The sequence below is a fragment of the Alligator mississippiensis genome, chromosome 3 (genome assembly GCF_030867095.1).
Source record: "Alligator mississippiensis isolate rAllMis1 chromosome 3, rAllMis1, whole genome shotgun sequence".
NCBI classification, from domain to species: Eukaryota; Metazoa; Chordata; order Crocodylia; family Alligatoridae; genus Alligator; species Alligator mississippiensis.
Window position 1 is genome coordinate 132,780,208 of NC_081826.1, and position 26,572 is coordinate 132,806,779.

The window sequence follows — 26,572 nt, forward strand, 5'->3', positions numbered from 1 at the left end:
CAAACCCAGTTTGAGTGGCCTTCTCCAATTAAATGCAGACAGCAAGCATTACATGTTTCTAGTTCCTGGAGTTTTCCTTTCTGGTTGTAAACAAAAAGATACTTTATAAACCATGACCCATAGTGCCATCAGAAATCCTAGGGTGGAACAGAGACAAAAAGTAAATAAAGAAGACTTTTTTTCCTCCCAAATCTTCATTATTTTGCAGTGTATTTGTTCTACTTCTGCAGTAATAGAACACACTGTAGCCACAAAACCTCATTGGCTTCATAAAAGAAAGGGAACCTAAAACCCAATTAAAAAGGGAACAATTTCTGCACTTGCTTTGTTTGACTGAAAGAAGCAGTCTTTTATTCCAAATCCCTGTTGTCAATGGATCAGTAAGCCAATATTTATGTATTAAAAAGAGAGCTTGAAGTCCCAAACATGTGCTCTGGGGCTCTTTGCTTTGACTTCTAGAATGAGGGATCCCTTTTCCCAGACTTCCAACACCTGCCTCCAATAGGTTCAGTGAGCTGCTGGGCCTGCTTTCATTAGCAGAGACTCTGCTTATAAGTGTGCAGGTGAGTTTTGGCAATACTAGCTGAAAAGTACTCTGATCTAGAAGAAGTATATTACTGTGCAGTTTTCATATGTGCAAACCCTCTCACTTCCCAGGGTAGCAGAGGAGGCCACAGTTTCAAAGGAACCTGTGAAGCAGCATCAGCACCATTTATATTTGGACCCTTTTTGCATGCATGGGTCTATTTTCTCTGGGCCAACATGGGGTCTAGCCTGCACACAAGGAACAGCTTAGGAGCTCCTGTGAGGCAGGACTTATTCCCGCTGCTGATTTACTATTAAAGACAGATGTCACAAGCAGATAAAGACTTGCTTAGGTAAGGTGCCTAGTTAGCAGGAAAAGGCAAAGCAAGTCAGAAAGGAATGACAAAGCAGGTAATTATGGTGAGGCACTGATTTTGGAATACAACATTATTTAGAACACAGTGGTGTCAGCTTCTTTTATCAAATGAAAAGCATCCCTTTAAAAAAAATTATCTTAAATATCCTGAAATAATGATGGATGACTTAAAGCAGTGGTTTTCAGCCTTTTATGATTTGTAAACCCCTTTAGAAATTTCAAATGGAGGTGTAGACAACTTTGGATTTTAAGTGTGGGTATTCACATATTTGAATTGATCCTAGACATCTTCCACAGACCCTTTAGACATAGTCTGCAGACCCCCAGGGGTCCACGGAGTACAGATTGAAAACCAAAGGTTTACAGTAACTTTCCTGGTCCTCTTTTGGTTCCTCACATCCAATAACTGTGCTTGTTAATGTGAACAGTATCCAAAGAATATTAAAAAATAAAACCCTTCTCTTAGGAATATTTTCCTCTCCTAATTCTGTTTTCCTGCTCTCAAGGGGGAAGGTGAGGCCTTCTAGTTAACTGACAAGTCTGGCATTCAGGAAACTGGGGTTTTGTCCCCAGCCGGAGACTACCGTGTCATCTTAGGTAACTACTTTGTATTGGTTACTTTATCTGCCAACCTGCCAATACAAGTTGTGAAATACAAATACAAGGTTGTGAAGCTAAAATTTGTTGCTATGCAAATTGTTTTGAGATCCCTCAGCTGAATGGTGCTATGAAACTGCAAAGTGTTATTTTACATGTACAGTACACATTGATTTCCCCAGTTTAGTGATAGCTCTGAGCACTAAATTAATGGCTAAAAACATCAATAAAGAAAACGTGTCTATAATTTAACATAATTTTTGTTCCCCCTGAGTATGCCTACATCACACCATGCAGTACTGGGCAGATATCCCAAGGTAGTTATTATGAATGTGCCAGCTTTTGTGTTGGACTTTACTAAGTGTAAAGCAGAACCATGTAGTGATACCCAAGCTAGTTCTAGCTTCAGAACCAGAGCCAGTATAGCCATGTGGAAAAAATGAGGTTTCAAATAATAGCTTTTTTCCTGTGGGAATTGATATATTTCAGCAAAATTCTCTGTCAGGAAAGTCGACACAAAATGTAACACAGCAGCACAGTTGTGGGGAGGATACCCTAGTGCACTGTGGAAAATGGAGGCATCTAGATCTAAATTACAGCTCCCATAGGGCACCATGAGGATTTAGGAAAATGCAAAGACTTAATGGGCAGTGAACTGTTCTACTGCACATTCATGCATCATGGGAAAAAACGTGCTAATGTGCAGTAGAATTAGTCCACTGCACATTAAGCGTCACAAAAATAAATGTTCACCTTTGCTACTATGCCTTTATCTAGTACCTCTTATTAGAGGTACTAAACTTAATGCACAGTAGCAAAGGCAAATTAATGAATGTGTAGATGTGCCCAGTGCCAACTAAACTCCAGATGCTTCAACGTTTTCTAAATGAATTTTTTTCAGAACTGTTCATTTCAGGAAATGCTCTGGTATTTCAACATTCCTAAAGTTTCTAAAGCAGGTAACACTGAACTGGAAAAGCAACGTTCCTTTTCCAAACTTAGAGCATCTGCACAGGGAGTTATACTGAGATAAACGTTAAGGGATAGATATTCTGATAAATTTCCAAGTGTGGGCAAGCCTTCAAAAAAGAGATTCACCACTCCACCCTGCTGTAACCCGCAACCTTTTCAAAATTCTCTTGCCACTGGTGGAGTTGGGGATAAGCAAGGAATGCAGAAATAGGCCCTTGCCCTTGCTTACTCCCCGATTGTCTTGTACTTATTATCTAACCATTGCTATTGGTAGAGTCTATGAAAAAGCAGAAACAGTGCCCCAGATCCAGCACCACCCTGACAGCTTTGGCACAGACATCAGTAGAACAAGCCAGTTCAGCCATGTTTTGACATTCCTCCTCCCAATTAAGCAACAAGTACTGTCTTATTTGGGAAGAAATGAACAAGCACATGACAGCTGTTCAAGAAATTTTCTCCCTCTCCATTATCATGATCTTTTAGGTTGCTTATTAGCTCCATTCTCCGTATAACTCTTGAGGGGTTATACTCTGAGCCAAGCAAAAGCAGCATTTGTTATGCCAGAGACATTTTCACATCAAAGGAAAGAAAACATTTGCACTATTTGTAGTTTGCTTGCAAAACCTATTTGCATTCAAAAGACATAAAAACATGTCCTCATTTTCCCTCAGTCTGAAATACCACAGTTTCCTGTGATGGGGTTTATTTCAGAGACCCAAGCAACTTATAGTCCCTGTGTCTCTCATTTTCATGTCACAAATTCAGCTTTGGGGATTTGTAACCTTTGTAACAAAATATTGCTTCAATGTTAAAATGTTAAACATACAGCAAAATTGCGGAGGGCAGCAGGAATTGAAACATGAGCCTCAACAATCGGCAATTTCACACAATGCACTGAAAGAATGAGTCCCTCCAATTTAATGCAGACTGTTCTTAAATAAATACAGCATGCAACCTTTTGATGCATGTGTGTGTGCTACTGTAACTTTCCATATGAAATGAGCAGTGCAACAGGCATTCCTATAAATGAAGCCTGGCCAATTATTAGCAGTTCATCTAGACTTTGTGGTCTCTTCAAAAACCACTTAGTGAAGAAACCCTTACCCACAAGTCAAAGTAAGCAGTAGTTAGTCACTGATGTGATCTATAAAGATATATTTTAAGACAAAGCTTGTGTTTTTATTAGACTGAGTAAATAAATGAGCTCAACACTATTCCCAATCTCTCCCTAGGCAGGAAGAGGGTTTTTCTGGGGGGGTGGGGTGGGGGGGTTAAATCAATCCTGTTTATAAAAACACAAGACACACTCCTCCCTTCCCCTTCCTGGTAGCATAAAAAGACCCCAATCATGCAGTCTAGTCCATACTCTTGGACTCCTACTGGGCATGACAGTCTACCCACATAAATCTGACTGCAGAATCAAGCTTTGCCTTTTAAAACCCAAATTTATAGGTAAATGTTCAGCTATTAAAACACACTAAGAATGTTTTCTTAAGTGTTCAAATAGATTAATCAAACACTGAGTTTGGGTGAGATTTAACTGTTCCCCTCAACCAACAGAAATGCAAATACAACAGAAATCTCTGGTTTCTCTGAACCAGAAATAAAAATTCACAACACAGAAGATGCATGCTCCCAGCTAAGGCTTTGCCTCCCTTTTTTGAAAGGGGATTGTTACATCATCACCAACATTTTGTCCGTCCTTAGTCCAGGCAGTCTTTATGTATTAAAAATGCCCGGTTTAAAATATTTTGGACCAGTCATCATAACACTAGCACTGACTCGCATTATTAGCTAAAATTTCAGCTCCAAATGAAACTCAAACAAAAGGAACTGCTTTTGAGCACAAAAGTGCATTTTCCCTGGAGAGAATGATCCCAAAGAATTGTACAATAGGCTCCCTGCTCCCCCTGTCTGATCCACTCCCCCACAATTTATTCATTTTGGGCACTCCAGAATGTCTGACATGAGGTCACCAAGTATCTGAAATGAATAACTTTCACGGAGGTGGGGACAATAAAGCTGTTGAAAAGAGTTTAGACAAGTATCCTTTCCTAAGAAATTCACCCCCACCCACACACATTAAATACTGGATTCTTAGTACAATGATGCATTACAGTCATTACTCTCCTCCCTTAGAAAAAAAAAACCCTTGATACTTAGAAATATTGTTCTGACTCTCCTTGTCAGTTCGATAGGCAGGACTGAATTTTATCGAAGACCAGGAAACAGCCCCCTTCCCCAGCCAACCTTGCTGCTGCTAAAATGAGTGCGAGTCTGACTAGTGACTTCATTGGCTGAAGTCCCTACAGCAGATAATGGTGGAAGCAGAATCAGGCCCTGTAAGGACCAGGTCGTAAAAGTTTTTCAGTAAAAATGCAGCATTCACTTTATCCTTTTCCTCTTTTAATGCTTATTCTGCAATGCCTGCAGGAAAGTTTTGCATCTCTCTGCGTGCATCAGAATTGCAAACAGCTGAACAGCATCAACAATAACTAGAGTGTGCAAAGAATCTGGCCCAGCTCATCATCTGATATAGATGACTGCTGCTCCACTTTAGTCAATAGCATTCAGTTGATTTAGGCTAGATCAGAAGCTGGTCACATAAATAACTTCACAGATTAAACTAAATCAATTTTAAATAGAGAAATATATATAGTTGAAAAATAGTTCAATAAACTTGAAACGTGCCATGATGCCCAGTTAAAGAAAAAAGGTTTCCTTAGCCAGCCAAGACTTTACAACTTGCAGTTAACAGAACTACCTGAATCTTCAGTGTTTCCTGGTTTGAATAAAGGTCAAGACACAATTTCCTTCCTTCACTCTTCTCTTGGTTAGTTAAAGCAAGTATCATAATTTCCGCTTTATAAATTCGCAGGCTCACAACCCAAAGCATGCGTCAAGCTTGTTAATACAGTACTAGCTCAAAAAGGCAAAAAACCCAACATCCCTTTTAATTATTTGGATTATGGTATCAGAGAGGCCTCTGTTATGATTAGGTTCCACTGTGCTAGGCAGGTTCCACTGTGCTAGGCACTTTTCAGCCACATAGGAAGACAAATCCTTACTCTTTTAAAAAAAAAAAAAAGCTTACAAATGAAAACCCTAAGGCCCTACAAAGATTTACAACAGGACTTTAAATTCAAACACTGCAAAGTGATGTCACTAGGAAAAATCATAGTGCATAAGGTTTAAGTGCGTCTGCTGAATGGCTGTCTAACCAGAGAGAGGTGGGAAGGGGTATGCAGGAGTTTTTGAGGGTGTATGCTGCAACAGGATATCAAGCAGGTCTAGGCAGGAATAACATATATCATATTTCCCTATCTTCTAACATCTCATTGTCTGAAGGGTATTTTTGAGAAAATTCATGTGGGAGCTTCATTTAAAAAAAAAAAATTCAAAACTAATAACACCCCCCAACTTATTTCAGAACTATATTACTGCTCTGAATTGTAAAATCTCACTCTCTTAACTACCACAAAATGAGTAAAATCTCTCACTCCACATGAGAAAAGGCATTTTTGGCTCATCGCTCCCTCACCTGTACCATGGAAGAAGAAAAAACCCCCAAAACCAGAATATTGTTGTCTTTGTCACAGAAAAGGCACAGTGCTTCTACACACAGCAGCCTTCTTACACACTAGGCTATCTCATGCTCTTAAGGGTAGCCCAGTCCCTGTGTCCACTGACCAACCAGTCTCTCCACTAAACATACTCTGGGCTAAGCATCTTAAAACAATTTGACCATCTTCACTTAGTTAACCTTGGTTAGTAAATTAGATGAGGTAAAAACTCACTTAAAATGGCTTCTACATGGTGTTGTGTGTCTGAGTTTGTCATCTATTATAACTCAGAAAAACCATCCTTGTAATCAAGCATATGTAAAACAAAACTTCAGTGGCTAATCACTAACAGCTGGGAGGCTATTGCAGCTTATTATATATTGCAAATGAATAAACATACAATTAAAAAAAAATCAAGGATACATTCCATAAAATGTACTTTGCTCATTTATTGAGACATATAATACTAGTTGCTATAGAACAAATGTCACGCAATGTGGCCATGGTAATTTGAAGTCATGCCACTTTGCAGTCTAGGAAAACTTGGAGAGAACATTGCATTCTATTTGTAATGAACAAAAGAGCTTAACAGTGCAAGGTTCTATCAGTCTCCAAATTATTTTGTAAAACCAGCTTCTAACACAACCTTTTGCCATCAGATTAGCCAAGGACCAATTTCCAGCTGGTCTCTGTCCGTCTATATGAAGTGAAAACAGATACCATATCAGAAAGTGAGCAGCAATCACTCTCTGATCTTAATTTTACTGAAGGTTCATGTCAGACTGCCTTGTAGATGCTCAGAAAGAGGTAGAGGGGAAGCAGTTGCATTTTAAACTCTCTCTCTTGCTATTGCTCCATATTCTTTGATTTTTATGCCTCTCATTGCAAAAACAAAAGCAATCCAGGTGGCTATTATGTAACTTTCCAAGGGGCCTGGAAGATAGTATTTCAACTATTACCGTTTTTGTTTTAAACCAAGTTACAACATTTCGTTTTACAACAGAGTCAGCTTTCTTGCTTTTCCATTTACTTACTTTAAGTCCTCTTTCCCAGTCTCTCTCACAATTACCATGTTCTTCCTTTGGAGTCTTCCCTCAACAGTGAGGGCATCTCAATGGCAAACTCCAGGTGTCTGCAACAGAAAAAAAGGGTTAGATCCTGAGAGTTAAGGGAAGAGATTAACAGCAAGAGCAGATTAATCCTGGCCAAAATGAATGTGTCACAACCCAAAGTTGTGATTTTTTGTTTGTGTGTGGGCTTCGGCACCACTAAATTATTTCCCGCCAAATTTGTCGCTTTCTTTGCACGGTAGAGCTCTCTGCTGCTAGAAAGAGCTCTGGTGCAACGGGGGATTTCCCGCCGGATTGCAGCTTCTTTGCAGTGTGCATCTCTTTCTTGCACCGTAGTGATGCATGTTGCAAAGAAGTTCCCGCCATTTGTATTAGGATCCGCGCCATGTTATTGGCCAATTCCTAATTTAGGCACACGTGGCAGCTAGCGATTGGCTTGCTAGCCGTACAAAAGGCTTGGGTAGTTTCCGCCCAAGCCAGAGGAGGGAGGATGAGAGAGAGAGATTCTGTGTGAAGATCTCCAAGCGCTGTGGACCCTCGCGGACCCGGCGCGCCTCCCCTAAGCAGGCAAGAGAGTCAATAGAGCCGAGCCTACAGAGCTTTCTCTTCTTGCCTCTCCCCATCGCCGAGCGCAATCCTAGACATATCCCTTTCCTGTATCTTCGGACCCCGCGGAGCCTAGCAAACTCCGGGGAAAACTTATCGGACCCGCGGAGCCTGAATAACTCCGGGGAAACTTTTCGAACCCAACTTAACCGGACCCATGGAGCCTAGCAAACTCCATGGGAGCAATTGATTTGTCAGAGTCCTCCAACGAGGGTTCAAGTGGGAGTTGTGCCTGGAAACTTGTCCAGCCTACACCAATACCATCTTTGGGTGTAAGTAAACAATCTTTTCAATCAACCATTACGCCTCCGTGACTAATTCTAACTCGTGTGCGCTAAACCGCCCCGCGGTTTCTCCCACCCCGCGTGCCCGGGCTGCTGGCCACAGCCCGCGTGCACCGAAGACGGGTCCGGTACGACCCCGGTTCACCCCCGGCTTGCCCATGGCGGCCAGAATGGGATCAGAATCACCGCCGCACATGGCGACGAGGGCGGGATCGGGGCCCGGCCCCCACAGAATGCACAGCACTTCCATTTGCATCAAGGGGAGCTGCATGTGCCAATCAAGAATAGAGTACATGGTTTAAAAAAAATATGTTCCTTGTGAAATAAATAGATAAATAAGCCTCCGGATCTCTTCCCTTCACAGCCCTCCATACAAAAGGAGTGAAAATAAAGAAAACAACCTATGTCCTGAATTGATATTTTAACACTATCCACCACCATATGTCCTGAATTGCTATTTTAACACCATTTGGGAGTCTGATTATTAGACTACAAGTCAAGACACCTGTGTTCTACTTGAGCATCTCCCTTAACAACGCTGGCCCTTGGGTTTCCTGTGGGTGAAATAGGAGATATTTACCCACCATTAATCAAGCATTCTGAGATCAAATGAAAAATAATATTCCTAAGTATTGTTATTAAAGATGATGAACCAAATCCTAATCTAAACTGCACAGGTGTAAAGCCAAATAGTTACTCCAGCTTTACATTAGCAGAACTGAGAATGAAATTTGGCCTGTTTGGTCCATCTGCAGTTGTCATAAGAATTCTTTTATGCACATTTTAGGAACATTCTTTAGTGTTCTCCTTCTTCCCTTTTAATACTGAGTATTCCCTGGAAAAAGCATGGAAAGGGGTTTTTTTCCCTCCTCATGTAAGGAAAAGGGATTTAAAGAACCACAGACTGGATGCTTTAAAAAGTATATGCATTATTCAGCTCTTTTTCTTGGTACAGAACACACAATTGGCAGGGAAAGGGCCCAAATAATTACTATTGGCCCTCAGCAAGCACAGAACATTCAATGCGGTTGCTTTTGTTTTGAATACTATGAGTTTGATGTATGCTTACTACACATTTCACCACAGCTTGTCCTGGTCCCTGCGAGTTGTTCTGCACCGATTAAGTGGTTGCAGTTTTTACAGAATATTGGGACACACAGTTTGTGGGTATGCCATCTGTTTCTTTAAATTCGTAAACAAGGAAAATTGCTGGTTTGAAAAACAGGATTTTTCAAACCCAGCTGACCACAGGCATTTTTTAAAAAGAGAGAGAGGGAGAAACAAAAACAAAACAACAAGAAGAACAACACAGCCTGGAGTTCACATTTGTCAGAAAATAAAGTTCTAAGCACCAGAAAAGGCACCTACCCCCACACAAGAAATTAGCTCTACGAGGGAAGGTTTTTGTCCAACTGGCATTCCCTGGCTTCTGAACTCCTTCTTTGAAATTATATTACAAAGGGTTTTTCTGGTTGTTAAACAAGATAAAGCAAAGGCTAATCAATTATGCCAAGATATTTTGAGGTGTCTTGATATTTTGGGTGAGTAGACACTGCTTTGGAGTGTCCAGGTTGATACATCAGAAAGGTGCTTGGTTTTCTCCAAGTTCTGAGTATCTGCTTAAGGAAAAAGAGGTTCATTTAAGTATTCTAAGCTGAGTATCCAAAATCACTAGGCATCTGTGAAAATACTAGCCTTAGTACTCCTTCCATCCACCCCTTTTTCCCCATCATCCAATAGAACTATCAGATATTTCTGTGTGACACAATGCAGTGCTGTGTAGAGCTGAGAATTTAAATTGGGTTGCAGCAGTTCAGCAATCCTCCTCTTCCTGTCTCCCAGGGCTACTTTGGTATGTTGGGCTGAGCTCCAGAGCAGCACATTTCTTCACTTCTATAGTCAAGTATTTTTCCTGTAGTTTAGTAAGCAGCTCAGGACCAAAGGGTTTGTTTTTCCTGCTCTTTGAGGAAAGAATAATGATGATAGCTACTCAGAGACCAGATTTTGGTTCCTAATTTGTTGCGTCTGTTCTCTTCAAGGATCACTGGTAAAACACCAGGCACTTGTTAGCGAAGCAAGATAGTCACTGAAATTTAGAACCCCCCAAAGGATATAGCTAAGCAAGCATGCTTAAAAGACCTTTCTATTTCAATGTGTTTCTATTCCGTGCGTGGTGTTCAGAATTGCCAGGTAAAACTAACAGAGTCACATGAGAGTCATTTCATTTGTATCAAATTAATCCAATAATTAGTTCCTGTCAGCAAGAAATGGTCTGACTAGTGGCACACTTGGAATCCCATACAGGACAGGAACTGCACTGTTATGTTGGTGACTGCAGGGAGCTCACTGCATACGAGGCACACAGCCAGAGCGGAGGATGCAACCATGCTGCTACTGTCATCCCCCATGTCTCTCTGAATGAATTAGTCTATAAGATACCACCCTGCCCTGTCTTTGGTCTCCTTTTATAGAGACTTCTATTGCTGTAAGAGCAATCCACCTGTACTAAACTCTGTAGATTTTGGCTAGGGACAGATATTACACAAAAACCGGTTTAAGTGATCAGAAACTGGTTTAAACCTGTAACAGAACAGATGTTCAGTGCACATAAACCAGTTTGAAAATGGCTGAAACCAGTTTGAGATAAACCTGGCTGAATGTAGTATCAGACTTAACTGATTAGGGTCAAACCTGTTTATACAATGTGTCCCCCAGCCCCTTTGCTGTTTAAGATAAACCAGACTCCCCCAGCATCCTGGCATGTTCTCTGGGCTGGGCAGGTCTCTCTGCTTCAAAGCAGGGCTGGCCCCTCCCTCACTGGAGGTCTACCACAGACTGCAGGCATCTGCCTGGCTTTAACCAGGGATTATTCCCCCTGCCCCTCTGCTTTACACAGAGGCCTCTCAGAATCAGCTAGCAGACCACATGCTGGCTACAATCCATGCTGTGGAGGCAACAAAGGCAGACAGGCTTTTTGGAGCTAATCAACAGGCAGCTGGTATTGTCCTTCCTTTGAAAAGCTGTTTAAGAAGAGCTTGAACTAATGGAGAGAGGCTTTGTTTTCTTAATGGGTTGATAAACACTGAGTTGGGGTGATAAACATTCCCTGCTGGAGGGTGGGCAGGGGGATATCAGAACATCCTGCCAGGGCCTGGCCACACCCCCCTCAGCTCAGCACTCTGGAAGGAAAGGGAGGGCTGCTCTAGAGCTCCCTGGCTTCTAGCCTGAGCCACTGCAGGCATATATCTGAATTTTTTCAGTCTGGAGGGGATGTCTTTGCAATTACAAACTGGTTTAGCCTAGCCAGGTTAGACTAACCTGCAAAGACTGAATCAGTTCAGGCTCAGGCTTTTTGTATGTCTGTCCCTAGCCTTTGAAGTTAATTTCTATAAAACACAGTTTTATGTGGCACCCTATTTCTTTCGTCCTAACTGAGAGCTGTAGGATGGTTTTCCTGTGCAACATGGTGATCCAGCAGAACTTATCAGTCACCGGCCCACAGATATGGATAGCCTTTATGACACAGCCAGCCAGTCAGATGCCAAGAGGTGCAGCTTGCACTGTCTTGCACTAACCTCACTGAATCTGGCCTGTCCTCTGGGCTAGGTACAGAGGTTCCAAAGCCTGAGGCAGAGTCAATCTAAGTTACATGGTTTTCTGTAATCAGCATAATTTAGATCATTGGTTCTCAACTGTTTTGTACCAGGACCCATTTTTAAACATTGATGACCAGTCCCAACCCAGTGCCCCTCACTCCTGACCCACTAGCCCCCACCCCCAGGCCCCAGCCCCACAGTGTGTGGGTCAAGGGGTGGGTGTGTGGGGCATGGGAGGCCCCAAGCAGCCCCTTGCAGGCTGGAACTCTGCCAGCCTGCCAGGGAAAAGCCACAGTTTTCCACATTTTTCTCCTTTAAAGGAAAATCCATTTTTAAAGTTTGTTCATGACCCTTTCATATATTCTTGTGACCCAAAAGTGGGTCACGACCTACAGGCTGAGAAACACTGGTTTAGATCAGTTGCAAACAGAACATATTCACCCTTGGAGGCACAAATCTTAGACCGGGTTCTGCCGTTTTTAAACAAGTCTGTGTGTGCTGAACTTCTGTTACGGGTATAGACCAGTTTCTAATCACTTATAAAAGTGTAATGTCTGTACCTGTCCCTGAAGTCAGGAATGGCATCAGACCCGTATGTGGAGCAGATGTTTAATGACGCAGAAATATTCGCTGCACAACATTTAGAAGAATAAGCTCATTCCACTGAAATTGCAGGAAGACTGTAGCTATGTGGAGGATAAACTTTAGGGACTTAGGCCATCAGGTCTCACTTAGGCATAAATCACAGTGGAATATAGCCAGAACACCAGGATTTATTAATGCAAAAAATGCCAGGGGATCTTGCCTGCTCCTTGTGCTCAGGGCCTCTGATTGGTATACTGTGTGCATTTCCAAAGCAAGTTGAACAACTCTTGCTCAGAATACTACTCAGCTAAATGCGAAACTAGCCCATGTCCAGTCCTACCACACTTGTCATTTTGTGTCTTTGGCTTACAGGATATAATTCGCTAACTGGAAGTAAATAATACTGGAAGAATGGAGGTAGAGCATCAGTATTTCCACTATAAACCCTGTTTTTCAGGGGGCTTATGTAACAGGGGTTCTTTTAAACCACACTGTACTGTAATTCTGCCACATGGATGGTTGTCCCAGATGTGATGTATTTATTTTTAACCAAATGTAATTTCAATTTATGGAGGCCTTTTATAGTTTATAAAATGTAAAAAATTAAAATGCTAAGCTTTTCAGCAACTCTTTTTGATGTTAAAGAACAGCTTACATTTTTAGTCTTAGTGCCTACACAAATGAATCAAACTTAGTTCTAACACTGAATGTTCTTTTTAGTAGGTTTAAATACATATCAGCTCCTATTTAAAGAAACTTCAAAGTGACAAATGCTGTATCATTTAGAACTTGATCCTGTAGTGCTTACATAAGTAGAATGGCTGAAGTCAACTGGAAATATTTTCATGAGATAAAGGTTCAGAGAACTTAGAGGTTATTCCAGCAAAGAACTGAGAACTCTGAACTCTTATCTAAGTCACTAGGGCTTGAACATGCTGAACACTTTGTAAGATTGGGACCTTGGTAAGTAAAGAATGCAGGGACATTTTATACCAATGGTGCAGCTGCTCAAGAAAGAAAAAATGTTTGACTGCACCTATTAAGTATAGTTTTGAAATGCTATCAACAGTATGTATGGACTTTCATTAATACAGTTACCATATAAAGCATAGAAGTTAATAACATTGGAATGTTTGTAGAGAGAGCCCAGCCAATTACCAACAGAACATGCTAAGAGCCTCACTTACTTATGTTTTTTTCTTCTCCTCTTTTAACCCACAGGTAATAACTCCCATTAGGTCAGGACAAGGCTATGTTTATGAGTTCCCTTCCAATAACCAGAAGGATATCTATGACATCCCTCCAGTCCATCCTCTCCAAGGTGTAAGTATAAAAAAGCCACTGTACCCTGTAGACTTATCAGTAGTCTTGCAGTTCAATTTCAGAATAGGTTACTTCATTCCAAAGTAAAAATAAGTTTAAATTAGATGAGGTGACATTTTACATTTAACAGTGTACAAGAGTACTTGAAAAATGCATTTAATATTGAAGTAGCATTACAGTGATGTTGTAGCCATAATGGTTGGGATAAAGGTAGCCAAGCTTTTGAATACAAGGCATTCTTCCTCAGGTCTGGAGACCTGTACCATACTACTGGCCGTAGCTCTGCAGAAGCCTTTCCTAGATCCGAGGAAGATCTGGGGTGCTGCTCAACTCTTGAGTCTAAAAAAAGTTAAGAACCACTGCCTTAATGGTTATCCTTGGCACACCCCTCAACCTTCAAGCCAAATGCCAAAGAGCTTAACCCCTTGAGAAACTGGGGTGACAGCCCAGCCCTGGCTTTTTCAGAACACAAGTAGAACGTGCTGATAATGAAGAAGAGGTTCCTGACTAGGTGCTCTTTGGAAATATTACTTCATTCAGACCAAGCCACTGCTACCCCTCCCCAAATACAATAAAAGCAACACCACCTTGTCCTAAGAAGATTAATCACGGCTGACTGTACATCTGCAAAATACTTCATTACTGTTTCTGCAACAGCCCTGAGCTCTGCTCCCCTTTTGCTGAAGCAAATGCCAGAGGGAATGGAACATTTTGGACTCAGACAGCCCAGTCACTCAGAGCTTGACCCACCTTCACCTGTTCCTCCCATTCTGCATACAGTGTAGTGTGGGCCAGTATACTCACTGCTTCTTTATCCCCCCTCCACACAAATGTGCACACATGCAAAAGCCTGTTGGTTCTTTGGGTCCCTCTGTTCCTAAAAAACCCTGTTTGCTCTTCAGGGAGGAGGGACAGAGAAGAGCTGGGGCCTGAATAGAATCTCATCTTCCTTCCCCTGCCCCCTACTCTGCTGCCTGCTCTGGGTCTACAATAAATTGCTGAAAATGTCTGTGTAGGGAGGGAGGCAGCACACCCCACTCCCCTCCTGTTATCCACCTGAAAGGTCTGGGCCCTGCAAGCTTCACTCCATTAGATGTCCCACATCACAGGGGAAAGACAGGTTTGTAATGTTGATAAGGTCAGCCTCAAGTTTCAGAGAGTCCTTATAGATGTGCTCCAATACATCCTACTTGAAATGCTTCAGAGCAGACTCGATTAATCAAGTCTGCTGAAGCTTTTTAATTAGAATGCTTTAACATGCCTCACTTTCGTGTGTATTAAGCATCCCACATTTCAAAGTGGATGTGGGGGGTACTTTAACTAAAACTCATAGAATGAGATTTAGTTACAGCGCCCCCATGGCCATTTTGAAATGCAGAACACTTAACACGTGATGGTGAGGCATTTTAATTAGAGTGGCTCTCTGGGAACCGCTCCAATTAAAATGCACTCCCTCCCCCGAAGTGCATCTATAGGCACCCAAAGGTTGTGGACAGCAACTGACAATAAAACCACAAAAAGCATTCTTCCCTCTCCTTCCCCCCTCAATTTTTCTTGATTGAAGTTTCAAATATTGTGGCAATATCTTTTGCCTTCACCGCAGCAGAGGTCTGTTATGTCTCTCCTCTGCATCTTTAAATAAAAAGAGGATGAAAAGGACCCTGTATGCAGATCTTGATTTCACTTTCTGGCCAGAGCTTGGGTATACAATTAAGATGGCTCATTTCTCCTGCTCACAGCTCCACAAAGGGGACCAATTATAAGCATTTTCATTTTTTGGCATGCAGAGTATAAAGCAAATCCAGCAAACCTCCCTTTAAGCAAAATCTGAAGTCCTGCTTATCTTGTTTCTGTTTAAAAATAACTAAAGGGAAGTAGAAAGAATTCATCCAAAGTCACAGCACTAGGAGAAAGTTTATTTCTTATAACAGTGTTATTCTCTTCTCAGATATATGACATTCCCCCTGCTTCTGTTAAGGGGTCTGCACACCCGGTCCTGATGGGAGATGCAAAAACTCAAGGAGTCTATGATATCCCACCTGCAAAAGCGGTAAGTGGGATGCTTTTTCAGCAGATCATGTCTTTTCTTGTCCAATTACACACGTTTAAACACAGACTGTGCATAGCACTGCTAGAGAAGGGTGTTTGAATTTTAGCACTTTAAACATTTCATCAGGCTTTTTACATGTTTACCAATAAAATTGAACTGTGTAACTTGATTACTAAGCTGTTGTGGAGCAACTGTATAATTAGAGCTAAAAACTATATTTACAACAAAACACCAGCTCTGTGATTTGACTGCTTTTGAGAGTATCCAAACGATGATCAGTTAGTAGTAAAACTGACATCAAATCCAGGATGAAAGTCTAAAATATACTCATGGCAGACACCTCACCCCAGAATTTTAATTTAATGTTAATTGCATTGAGGGAGTCTCTGATGTGACTCAGTGTACGCTTTGTGCATTTCAGATCTATGCTATTCCCCCATCTGCCTGCAGAGATGATGCTGGGCTGAGTGATAACTCACAGGACTACCCTCTGGCTGGGAACTGTAATGCAAAACCAGAAGGAGTATATGATATCCCTCCTCCTACCACCAAAGCAGCAGGGAAAGAACTTAATAAGAAATTTACCTCTGACTTCCCTCTACCAGCTGAGTTAACGTCACGCAAGCAGAGTGTATATGACATTCCAGTTAGCCATCAAAACCAATTTCTTGGACAGCAGCTCGCTCCTCAGAAGGATGTATATGACACCCCTCGTGGAGTTCCATTTCCTGGGCAACAGGCAAGACTTAATGAAAGTCTCAATCCAGAAGGAAGGGAAGGCGTGTATGATGTGCCACCACAAACCCTACAAGACACTAAAGGATTGCAAGATCTGACAGATGGGATAAAGAGACTGTCTTTCTCCAGTACAGGAAGCACCAGAAGTAACATGTCCACATCTTCCACAACTTCAAAGGAGTCTTCAGCTTCACCTTGTTTGGACAAAAGACTAATACTGGATCCAGACACAGCAATAGAGAGACTTTACTGGCTTCAGCAGACAGTGGAGACTGCTGTCTATAACCTTATGGCCTTCGTTAACATGGACTGGAGATCTTATGGGTACATGGAAAAACACATTAATGAAATACACAGCACTGTGGAGAAGGTGGAGCATTCACTGGTGGAGTACCTTCAGTTTGCAAAAGGATCAACAGCCAATGCTTCCTGTCTCTCTGAGTGCAGTCTCTATAATAAAATGAGAAGGGAGCTTCAAAGGCTGGAGGATTCTCATCAGATCTTAACCCAGACCAGCCATGACCTCAACAGCTGTAGCTGGTCCTTGAATGTCCTAGCTGTCAACAAACCCCAGAGCAAATGTGATGATCTAGACCGATTTGTTATGGTGGCAAGGACAGTCCCAGATGATGCCAAACAATTGACCACCACCATCAGTGTCAATGCAGAGATGCTATTCAAACAGGTATCAGACAGCTCCCATTTCAAGAATGTATTGGAGCACATTATGAACACAACTGACTATGTGTATAACTGCCCCCAGACTCAACTGTTGCATCACAGAGAAAAAACTCAGAACCACTGCAGTTCTTTGCCTGCACAGCTGAGCAAAGACCAGCACCCCCACATTACCAGCAATGAGGGCTCTGAGAAAAGCTGGATGGATGATTACGATTATGTGCACTTGCAGGTAAGTGAACTACACACATTGTTCTGCTTAACGCAAATTAAGATTTGTTGCATGCTCATTTCTCAAAAGCCATTCATGGCCAGATTGAAACTAGTCTGTCAGATTCATGCAATCTTGAAAATAAATTCATTGATCTCAAATTACACTTTCAATATGGAATTTTGGAGAGTAATTTAAAACTAGAAATACTGAGTATAATGGCAGTTGCCATATCACCAACACAACATTATCCTTTGCTTTTCCTATTCTTATGGGTAGGATATTAGCTAATTGGGCAATAAAAGGAAGAATGCTGTTATTTAGACTTAATTCTAAGGAACTGTTAGATTTGACACAATGTCTACTTTTTATATTGTGCAAAACAGGGCAAAGAAGAGTTTGAAAGACAACAAAAAGAGCTCTTGGAAAAAGAAAATATCATCAAGCAGAACAAAATGCAGCTGGAGCATCATCAGGTATGGTCAAGCAGACAATGATCAGATTTGAAGTGCAGCATGCAATCCATTTTGCATACAAGTTGGTCAGATACAACAGAACAACCTTTTTGGTCAGTTATTTAATGCCAGTGTAGCAATAAACAAAGCAAGGCTATCTACTCTTGCACTCCAAGTTAGACATGGCTATTATGCCATAAAGATTCCCAGCTTCTTGCCCATTTCAATTAGCTATACACCATGTCAAAGAAAGCAGAAGTGTTTAAACTATTAAAAGCGCCCAAAGTATTATGTGCATCAGCATCCCCGTACTGAAAAATGGTTGGCAGGGCATTTTGAACTAAAGCTTGTTGAACGAGCTTAAGTTCAAAGCACCCCAGCGTCATTTTTGAGTGCGGGGATCCTGATGCACATGATGCTGGAGTCTGCTGAGAGCAGCCTCCCTGCACATGTATAGGAGCCCCAAGTCTCCTGATTCTCAGGTACACTGAATACAAGTACGTAGTATGCACACCCACTGTATAAATATGCTCGCAGAACTAAGCTAAATACAAGTATAAGGTTAAAATTATACAGTTAAAACACTAAAAAGTCAGAAAGCTTACATTTTAAGTTCTTATAACTGTAAGTGTTGTTTCCATTTTATAGTAAGGGAAATTGTATATTTAACAAATTTAGTAAGCAAGACTACTCCACACACATGACCCTGCAATTTCCCAAATACCAGACTTTAAAATCATGAGATTTTTAGATACAGCCAACCTACATTAATTCTAGGCAATTAGGCTCAAGATAACTAATGTGGCTGATTATACAGAATATAAAAATATCCCAGTATGTTAAAATGGTTAAACATGTGTACAGCCACTTTTCTATCACACATGACATACAGAGGAAACGTCATGGGATATAAAGTCTGCTCCCTAAGTTACTGCTAAGGAACACATCAGTGCCAAGCAAATCCCTCATTATGCCAAAAGCATTAAAAAAATTAGTTTTCATCTACCTTAGAGGAAGTTCAATTTTAAGAAGTCATGTGAAGTTGCCTTTACATTATAGCAATGCTGGGATAAATTTGTTTACTGAAACAATATACTCTGTTGATGGTTCTCTGCTTGCCGTGCAGATCAACCAGTTCCAACGACTGGAGCAGGAAATCACAAAGCCTGTGGAAAACGACATCTCAAAATGGAAGCCACCTCTGGATCTCGCAGCTGCAAACAGCACTGCTGCCTCTCAAGATAGGCAGCTGCTCTTTTTTTATTCTGACCAGTGTGAGACTCATTTTATTTCTCTCCTGAATGCCATTGATGCTTTTTTTAATTGCATCAGTACAACTCAGCCACCCAGGATCTTTGTTGCTCACAGTAAATTTGTCATTTTAAGTGCTCACAAACTGATCTTTATTGGGGATACACTCACAAGGCAGGTGACTACTCAGGAGATACGCAGCAAAGTGATGAACTCCAGCAACCAGCTGTGTGAACTACTAAAGAGTGTTGTTATGGCAACCAAGATGGCTGCCTTACATTATCCCAATACAGCAGCCCTACAAGAGATGGTGGACCGAGTAACAGAACTGTCTCATCATGCACAGCTGTTTAAACGCTCCTTGGTACAGATGGCATCATTATGAAACAAAGTGGAATCCAATCAATGAAAATCAAAGCTAAAAAAACTGGAGATATATTCTATTTTTTTTTGTAAATGTAATCATTTTTGTAGATATTTTACGTTAAATATTTTAAATACATTTTTTATGGATTAGAAAATGTAAAGACATTCAGGGATATATCTGTTTCCTTATTACATTTTTAATATACATATAGATGTGTGTACCATGCATATATGGTAAGACACCTGTAAGCAAGCACCTTAAATGTATGCATCAGGTAAGTGGTGCATATTGTTGTATATACCACCTAGTTTTTAGTACATCCATAACTGGATTTTGCCCCCCCTTTTCGGGAGGCATAATGTACGCTTCCCTCATAAGTATAGCACGTGATGATGTCAACTATAGCAAGTATAGATGTCAAATTTACTTGTAGCAATTCATGAAGCAGATGTAATCATTCTAATGGCATTCCAATCCCTTCCTAAAACTGACTTGGTTTGGATTTACTTTGCAAAAATTAACCTGTTCTCTCAATTAGTTTGCCTAAAAGAGTCAGTCATTTTGAACATTATGAATCAGATTTATGTAAGAAGAAATAAATTAAGGTTCAAAGCAATCAGGAAGAAATAATTCTTATCCAGCATGACCCTTTTCTCATATGGAGAAAAATAGTATGCAATTTTAAAAGTAATTGCTGAATACCACAAGATATTTTCTAAACCTGGAAGTATTTCCAACAATATAAGTACAAGTATATTTACCCCCCCCCCCCCACATCCTTGCATCTGAAAAGAATTGTAGCTATCAAACTTTACAGACTTAAATTCTGCAGACCTAGCAACTTATCTGGAGAATTGCTGAGCAACCCCAACTCCGGCTGATGCCCATGGTGGTTGAGGATTCTCAGCATCTCATTTAATCCCTTAAAGAGGGATTAAATTGTATGGAATTATAATTCATTAGGTAAAAAAAGATAAAAACTTAATTTGTCATAATCAGATTTGGAAATATCTGATCAAAGCAAACATTAGTTTAGTGGAGAGAATAGCACTTATTTTTCTATGACCTAGTCTTGTGAACTATTTGCACCTATTGCAGTTCTGAGCTTCACTTTTTTGTTGTTGGACTTTTTCCAAATTTTCCTCTATAGCTGTTGGCTCAAGGGCACTCCATGGGGTTTCTTGGGCTACGCAGCTGCCAAAGCAACACTTTTTAAAATGGGGGTAATTCCATTAGTTGCAGACATAGATCTTGACTGCCTACAGATCCCATTACACCACCAACCCAAGCTATGGAGTAGTGGTGACTGGGCTCAAGAGAATGAAGTCCAGGTGATGCTCATTATACTTGTGATTTAAAGCTGAAATATTTGCCATCCATATGTCTTTGGGGTAATTCAACATAGACTTGAGTATCTGGTAATCAAAGTGTTTGTATAAGATAGCTGACTGCTGATAAATACAACATTGTGCTATATATATATATATATAATACTTAGTCAGAAGGCACTTACATAAAGTCTTTCGTCACAATAGTATGCTTAGTACTTTTGATCCAGCCTAAGTCTAAAAACATTTTCCAATATGTGCCTCACTACAGCATATTTGTTTAACTTGGATAACAATATTGTTTAACCAGCAAAGTAAATGATGCTTTAATATATAGTTTCAGAACGATAATTTCTTGTCACTGGAAGTTGAAGTAATGTGACTGCCAGACAGCTCCAGCCTGCTCCCATCAAGACTATTTACAAGTCAGAGTAACTTTCAACAGACACAGAATCACCCCCAAGATTTGCATCTGGTATATTTAATGATCTCCTCAGTTTGACAAGAGCAGAAGGGTGTACTTATCTTGTTGCGAACAAAAGAGAATTACACCCTCTCCCCACAAAAGATAGAATTCACTTAAACCATTTTTGTACTTGTGGCATTTGGGATTTTTCCAGATTCTGCTTGTTCATTTTTTCATAGTGTATTTTTAGAAGATGAAAAACATTTGAGAGTTTAGACATGTTGATAATATTGAGCTTTGTAAAGGGAGAATCTTTATGGCAAACCTATATTATTGTTTACCTGTTATCTTGTAGAGAGTATTTTTAAAATCATTAAAGTACACAGCTTTTTTAAAAAACAAAACAAAACAAAACATTGTCATGTTCTATATGATTCTATTCCTTCTTCACAGCCACCTGTGCAGTGTAGAAGCAGATGTTCCTGTTACACCTGCTGCAGCAGTATTGAAGTGATACAGTGTTCACTTTCTATATTGCATTCCTTGGCCCACTTAAGAGGTTGGCTTAGCAGCAGTTAAGCAAGCTGCTACTAAGGAAGAGGAAACATAATTGGAAAGAGTTTAGGAAAACTTGATCTCCAGCAACTGCTGCTTGTAGGCTGAAATTTAAGATCACCCAGTCAAAACCCAAGTAGACTGTGTTTGTATGTATATGCAAAGTAGTGACAGAGCAGCTACAGTATCCTCTACCAGGCCAGAGAAAGTAGTTGGGGCAGCCATGCAATTGGAGTGCAACTCATTACATCTAAAAACAGCTGCATACTGCTACACTTCTCTCTCAACTCCTTGCAGGGTTAGTGAACAATGGATGCATAGTATTTACAGACTGATTTGGCCACATCTTTATCTCACCTATGAAACCTCATTGCATCCACCCATTGAACACACCAGTGTATAATGAGTTCTATGGTACAAGCACAAGATTACCTTGGGTGACCGGGAGGATAGCCTTTCAAATTTATTCTACCCTGTCAGTGTTTCTCTTGGTACAGTGACAGGACTCATTCCCATCTGTGCCCAATTCTACTTCTTCCTCCATCCCAACTTGTATTGTTCCATCTATGCTTCATGGCATACAGCAGGCTGAGGAGTCACTTGACACAATCTGTACCCCACCCTATTGCTCAGGGAATCCTAGATGTTCTACTGTAGTTCAAGTCTGGCACATCTATCGTGAGAATCAGGATTCCAGCCAATGTGGCCACATGATTTTAAGGATCAAAAGTTATTCCCTGTTGCTGCTGTGTTTGTACCGCACATGGACACCAATCAAGTGTCCCTGACTTGTGAGGCCAAGAGCAGAAGCAACATCTTTGGTATTCCAAACATGGAAAGAGATTCTGTACCTCCCTGAGAGCTAGGCTGGCAGTAAAGAAAGTCCCAACTTGAAACACTTCTGCTTAACATTTTGATAATGAGATGGACCAAAGGAAGGATATTTAATGCCTGAAAGCTTGTCTAACAGCTCTCTAGATTATTGATTCTCAATCAGCGTTCAGTAGCATGCCATGAGATCCTTTTAAGCATGCTACAGTGTGCCACTCAGTATTAGCACCATTCAGTATGCAAACACATACATATGATTCACAAGATAAACTCAGAGTTTTCAAAGGGGAATCCATAGTGTCAAAAACGTTCTGACCTGTTGTGGTCCTGAGTTCTTTGCAAGAGTTCTTTGCAACAGAAGAATTGCTCTATTATTTTTCTGTAATCAGAAAATGAGCAAAGGCTAAGAGTGGCATTTTCTGAGAGGTGCCTGGAGTCTAACAAAATTTAGAACCACTGGTCTAGATAGTTGGTCGAATAAAAAATATAATAACAAAAAAACCTTACTTCTTATACTGTTTATTCAGTCCTTGCAAGATGAAGAGATTGTTTCGATGTGCATTTGACATCATAACTTCCACATTTGATGAATCTGAAACCAATGGTCATTCCAATACTGCAGTCAACACAAGAGTTACCTAAAGTGATCTCTGTACTAGGATTCCACTGTACACTGCTTCAAAAAGTAAACCTAATAAACAAGGGAACCAAATAACTGAAGTAATTCCAAAAGAAAACAAGAGTTTTTTTCTTCCCTCAGAGGCCATATGTGTTGAGTCAGCTGCTGATTCACCTGTTGCCCTTGAACAACAATGTGGTGACCAATGTGAAGCAATCTTCTGATTTGTAATAGATAGATGCCCCCCTCACAGTAAAAAATGGTTTACTTACCTAGTTCTTTACCTCAGAGACTGTAAAAACATTATTTAGTAAAAATATTCAATGCTCATTGCCAACAGGGTAAAACTCCTGTTGAGGTACAAAGAACACTCTTTAAAAAAGTTTGTTCTGGTTGCAGAGATGTCACCAGTTCCAGCAATATACTTTAAAACTTGCATTTAAAATGAGGCATACCAGTAGCACTGGGAATTTAGGTACAAGTGGTATGAAGTGTTTAAGCATACCCAATATATTCCCTCACCTCCATCTTACCTTCTTGACTGGCTCCTTTCCCAGGTTGTGGGGGTCTATGATTTTTCAGCACTTGCACGTTGTTGCACCTTTTATTAACCTGCTTGCTGGCAATTGTGGCAGAGGTACAGAGGAGTCAATGGGCTAAGAAGCTGAACTGCATCCTCACTGGAGATGACTGCTGCCCAGGCTGAAGATTTCACAGGGCATCCTCAGTCTAAAAAAGTGTAAAATACCCACAGAAGATAACTTTTTAAAGTCTGTATTTTCATATAAAGAAATCTGGCAAAATTGCAAACCCATAAACATACACTAGCCATATCTCTGTAAATACTTTATTCCCACTCCCAAATAAGCACAGTTTCATGTTATGGTCCTGCCTAGAATACTGTAACCTCCCCCTCATGCTCTCATCTCTTCATTTTGTCAAGCATTCAGCAACTAAAATATTTTTCCTTTCTATACCACACACTATTTCTGCACAGAATTCCCACCTCTCTCCTACACCTCTTCTCCCCCTACATGCACATAGTGTCCATTCTTCATACCTTGGTACCTGTTTATTTCCGCCCCATCCCATCTCCATGTTTTCACTTCATTGTTTCCTATGCTTGGAACAACATACCTTTTCCTATAAGCTAAGCATCCCTTGATGTCCCGCTCCAAATCCCACTTTTTGCTGAGCTTTCACCACCCCATTGATTTATATGGCCAGACATGGCCTCAACCTAACTTACCTGTCTCAGTGTTTTAAATGCTAGAGCTGGTAAGATTCACTTACTGTGCATTTTTAATTTATCTACTTCCTGCTCCCATTACACTGTTACAATGTCTTTATGTTCTATCTTAGGCTACTTTTAGATTGTAAGACTTCAGGGATTTTTAGATTGTAAGACTTTGTGTTACCCAGTCTCAGAAGAGGGTCTGTGAAGTTTTCCCTTCATTTCCCATCACTTCATAGTGCTTAAGGAACTCCAAAAGTGGTCATGCACATTTGAACCTTAGATCAACTAAATATTATTTTAGTGAAAATGTCATCTCTGGCATTTCAAGGCAAGCTGCCCCCATAACACTGAGGATTTTTGTTTCATCTAAAATGGCTCTTCATCCTGCCACTACGGACTCAAGTCACAGACACCTTCCCTGACAGAAGAGTCTCAAATGTAACTTTTTGGGACCACTGAGAACCACAACAAGTAAGAATTACAACTGCCATCTCACAATCCTAGCAAAGTATTTGTGCCTCACAGTGAAAGGTGTATCCTGGTCATTTAATATTTTGATGGCCTGCAGCATAACATTAGGAATATATGCACTGGACTCTTCAAAAGTTTTATTTTTTTGAAACTTATATGAAGCATCACTTCTCCTAGAAACCAAAAAGCCAAAGGTCCATTTCAGCCATATGGTACATTGGGTTACCATAGTTAAAGCACATCAGTTTCTAGTCAACATAACACAAGAGTGCTATGGCCTGCATCACATCCAGCTACCTTGGACTTCCCAGCTCAAGTGACAGGTACTCACTTACATCTGTGTGGAAGTGAAGGTTGAAATCACAACCATGGAATCATAGACATACGGTAACCATACCACCCTCTGCTTCTCGCTTTTTACAACCACATGCCTTGAAATTTGCCTTTCCGTGCAGCCTCCCCAAACTTATTAGCTGACATCTCTGGTAATTTCAATCCATCTGATGTTAGTAAAAAAAATGCCTTCAGGATATTGCTTTCCATATGACTAATCTGAAGCTAATTTTTGACTGAAGCTGGCACCATGAACAATGCATGATTATTCTGGGCATGTTGAAGCTCATAGGAATGGCACTGGAAATGCAAACATGTTCCCATCAGACCAAATACCTGAGTGTGATGTCTCAGAGATCTATTCATTAGAAACCAAGTGAAGAACTCTGAGCCATAGGGTCATGGTACTTTTATTCTAGCAAATTTATCCTCACAGCATCAATTTGGACCTTTTTTCAGCTGTTGTGTTTCAACTCATCAGCCAGAATGATTCAGATCATTTAGGACAAACAACAAAATGATATGGTCCCCTAAAGTAAAGGAGAGCTCTATAAAAAGGTGAGAGAGTCAGGTCATAGCTGATCATAGACTACCAGAATGAAGGCAAAGAGAAATTGGAGGTGGGGGAGAAATCTTTGAGTCAAGAGATTCTGTCTGACAGAAAATACTCAAACTATGTGCTAGCTACTAAGTCCCTTTCCAAGAGAGTAATAAAGATCTCCATCTCCTCTAAGGCAGGAAGGCTCTAAAAATTCATGAATTTATATTTCTGTTCTGTTACATAACACTTTCATGAGCATATGAAAGTGGGAAATATTGAAATCCACAGAAAATAAGGTAGAAATGCTTTTATGGGAAAAAACTCTCAAATTTATGGAAACATTATGGAAAATATCTCCTCATAAATTATTCAGGCCCACTGATCCATCCTTTAGGCTCCCCCATCTCCGTGAGTTCTGTGACTCTTGTCTGGGATTAAATCCTCCACCTGGGAAAACCTCCCAGAAAGAAGAAAAAAATGCCACAGCTGTTAGCAGACTCAACTTCCATTTCCATATCAAAGCTAGTTTTTTGTTATTATGGAACATGAAGAGACATATTTTCCACCCTAGAAGCAAACGTATGCAATATATCACTTTAAATGGTTCATTTTATAAGGAGACAGTGAAATGAGAATGAGAAAAAAGTAGTAGTAATCATAGGAGCATAGAGCACATCACATCTGTAACATGCCGTTTCCTTTGCTGCACAAAACAGCAGCTGCCTCTGCAAAAAGTAGCTTCCTAAGGATGTGGTACACCAAAATATAAAATCACAACTTACCAGCTAAACATACACATTGCAACGCTAGCTCCTAATAGCTAAGAGAGATCTTTAAATAGAGGTCACACAGAGGGAGCTGTTTTTGAAGTTTGTTTCCAGATGACAAGAGAAATCAATAGTGCTCCCTCTTCAGCACAAGGTTTCAGGAGGCTGAGGCCATGCAGATATTCTTGGATCTCTGATTAGCCTTCATTGGCCAATCTGCCTGCAATTGAGAAAACA

At 40.6% G+C, this 26,572-nt stretch overlaps 1 protein-coding gene and 1 long non-coding RNA gene across 3 annotated transcripts in view; one reads left to right on the plus strand and one right to left on the minus strand.

Moving 5' to 3' along the window:
* NEDD9 (neural precursor cell expressed, developmentally down-regulated 9) overlaps nucleotides 1–21,395 on the plus strand; it is a 108,070-nt gene extending 86,675 nt beyond the window's left edge. For both annotated transcript variants that reach the window (XM_019494868.2, XM_006277465.4), the window contains exons 3-7: nucleotides 13,396–13,497; nucleotides 15,446–15,547; nucleotides 15,969–17,195; nucleotides 17,561–17,650; nucleotides 18,756–21,395. In XM_019494868.2, the coding sequence (XP_019350413.2) occupies nucleotides 13,396–13,497; nucleotides 15,446–15,547; nucleotides 15,969–17,195; nucleotides 17,561–17,650; nucleotides 18,756–19,265 (2,031 nt within the window). In that variant the 3' untranslated portion in view covers nucleotides 19,266–21,395. The remainder of the gene's footprint in view (nucleotides 1–13,395; nucleotides 13,498–15,445; nucleotides 15,548–15,968; nucleotides 17,196–17,560; nucleotides 17,651–18,755) is intronic.
* LOC109284965 (uncharacterized) lies at nucleotides 6,789–26,572 on the minus strand. The gene is made up of 3 exons (XR_002092615.2): nucleotides 26,351–26,572; nucleotides 23,520–23,715; nucleotides 6,789–7,165 (listed from the first exon to the last, which is right to left on the minus strand). It is a non-coding gene; the product is annotated as an uncharacterized LOC109284965 (long non-coding RNA).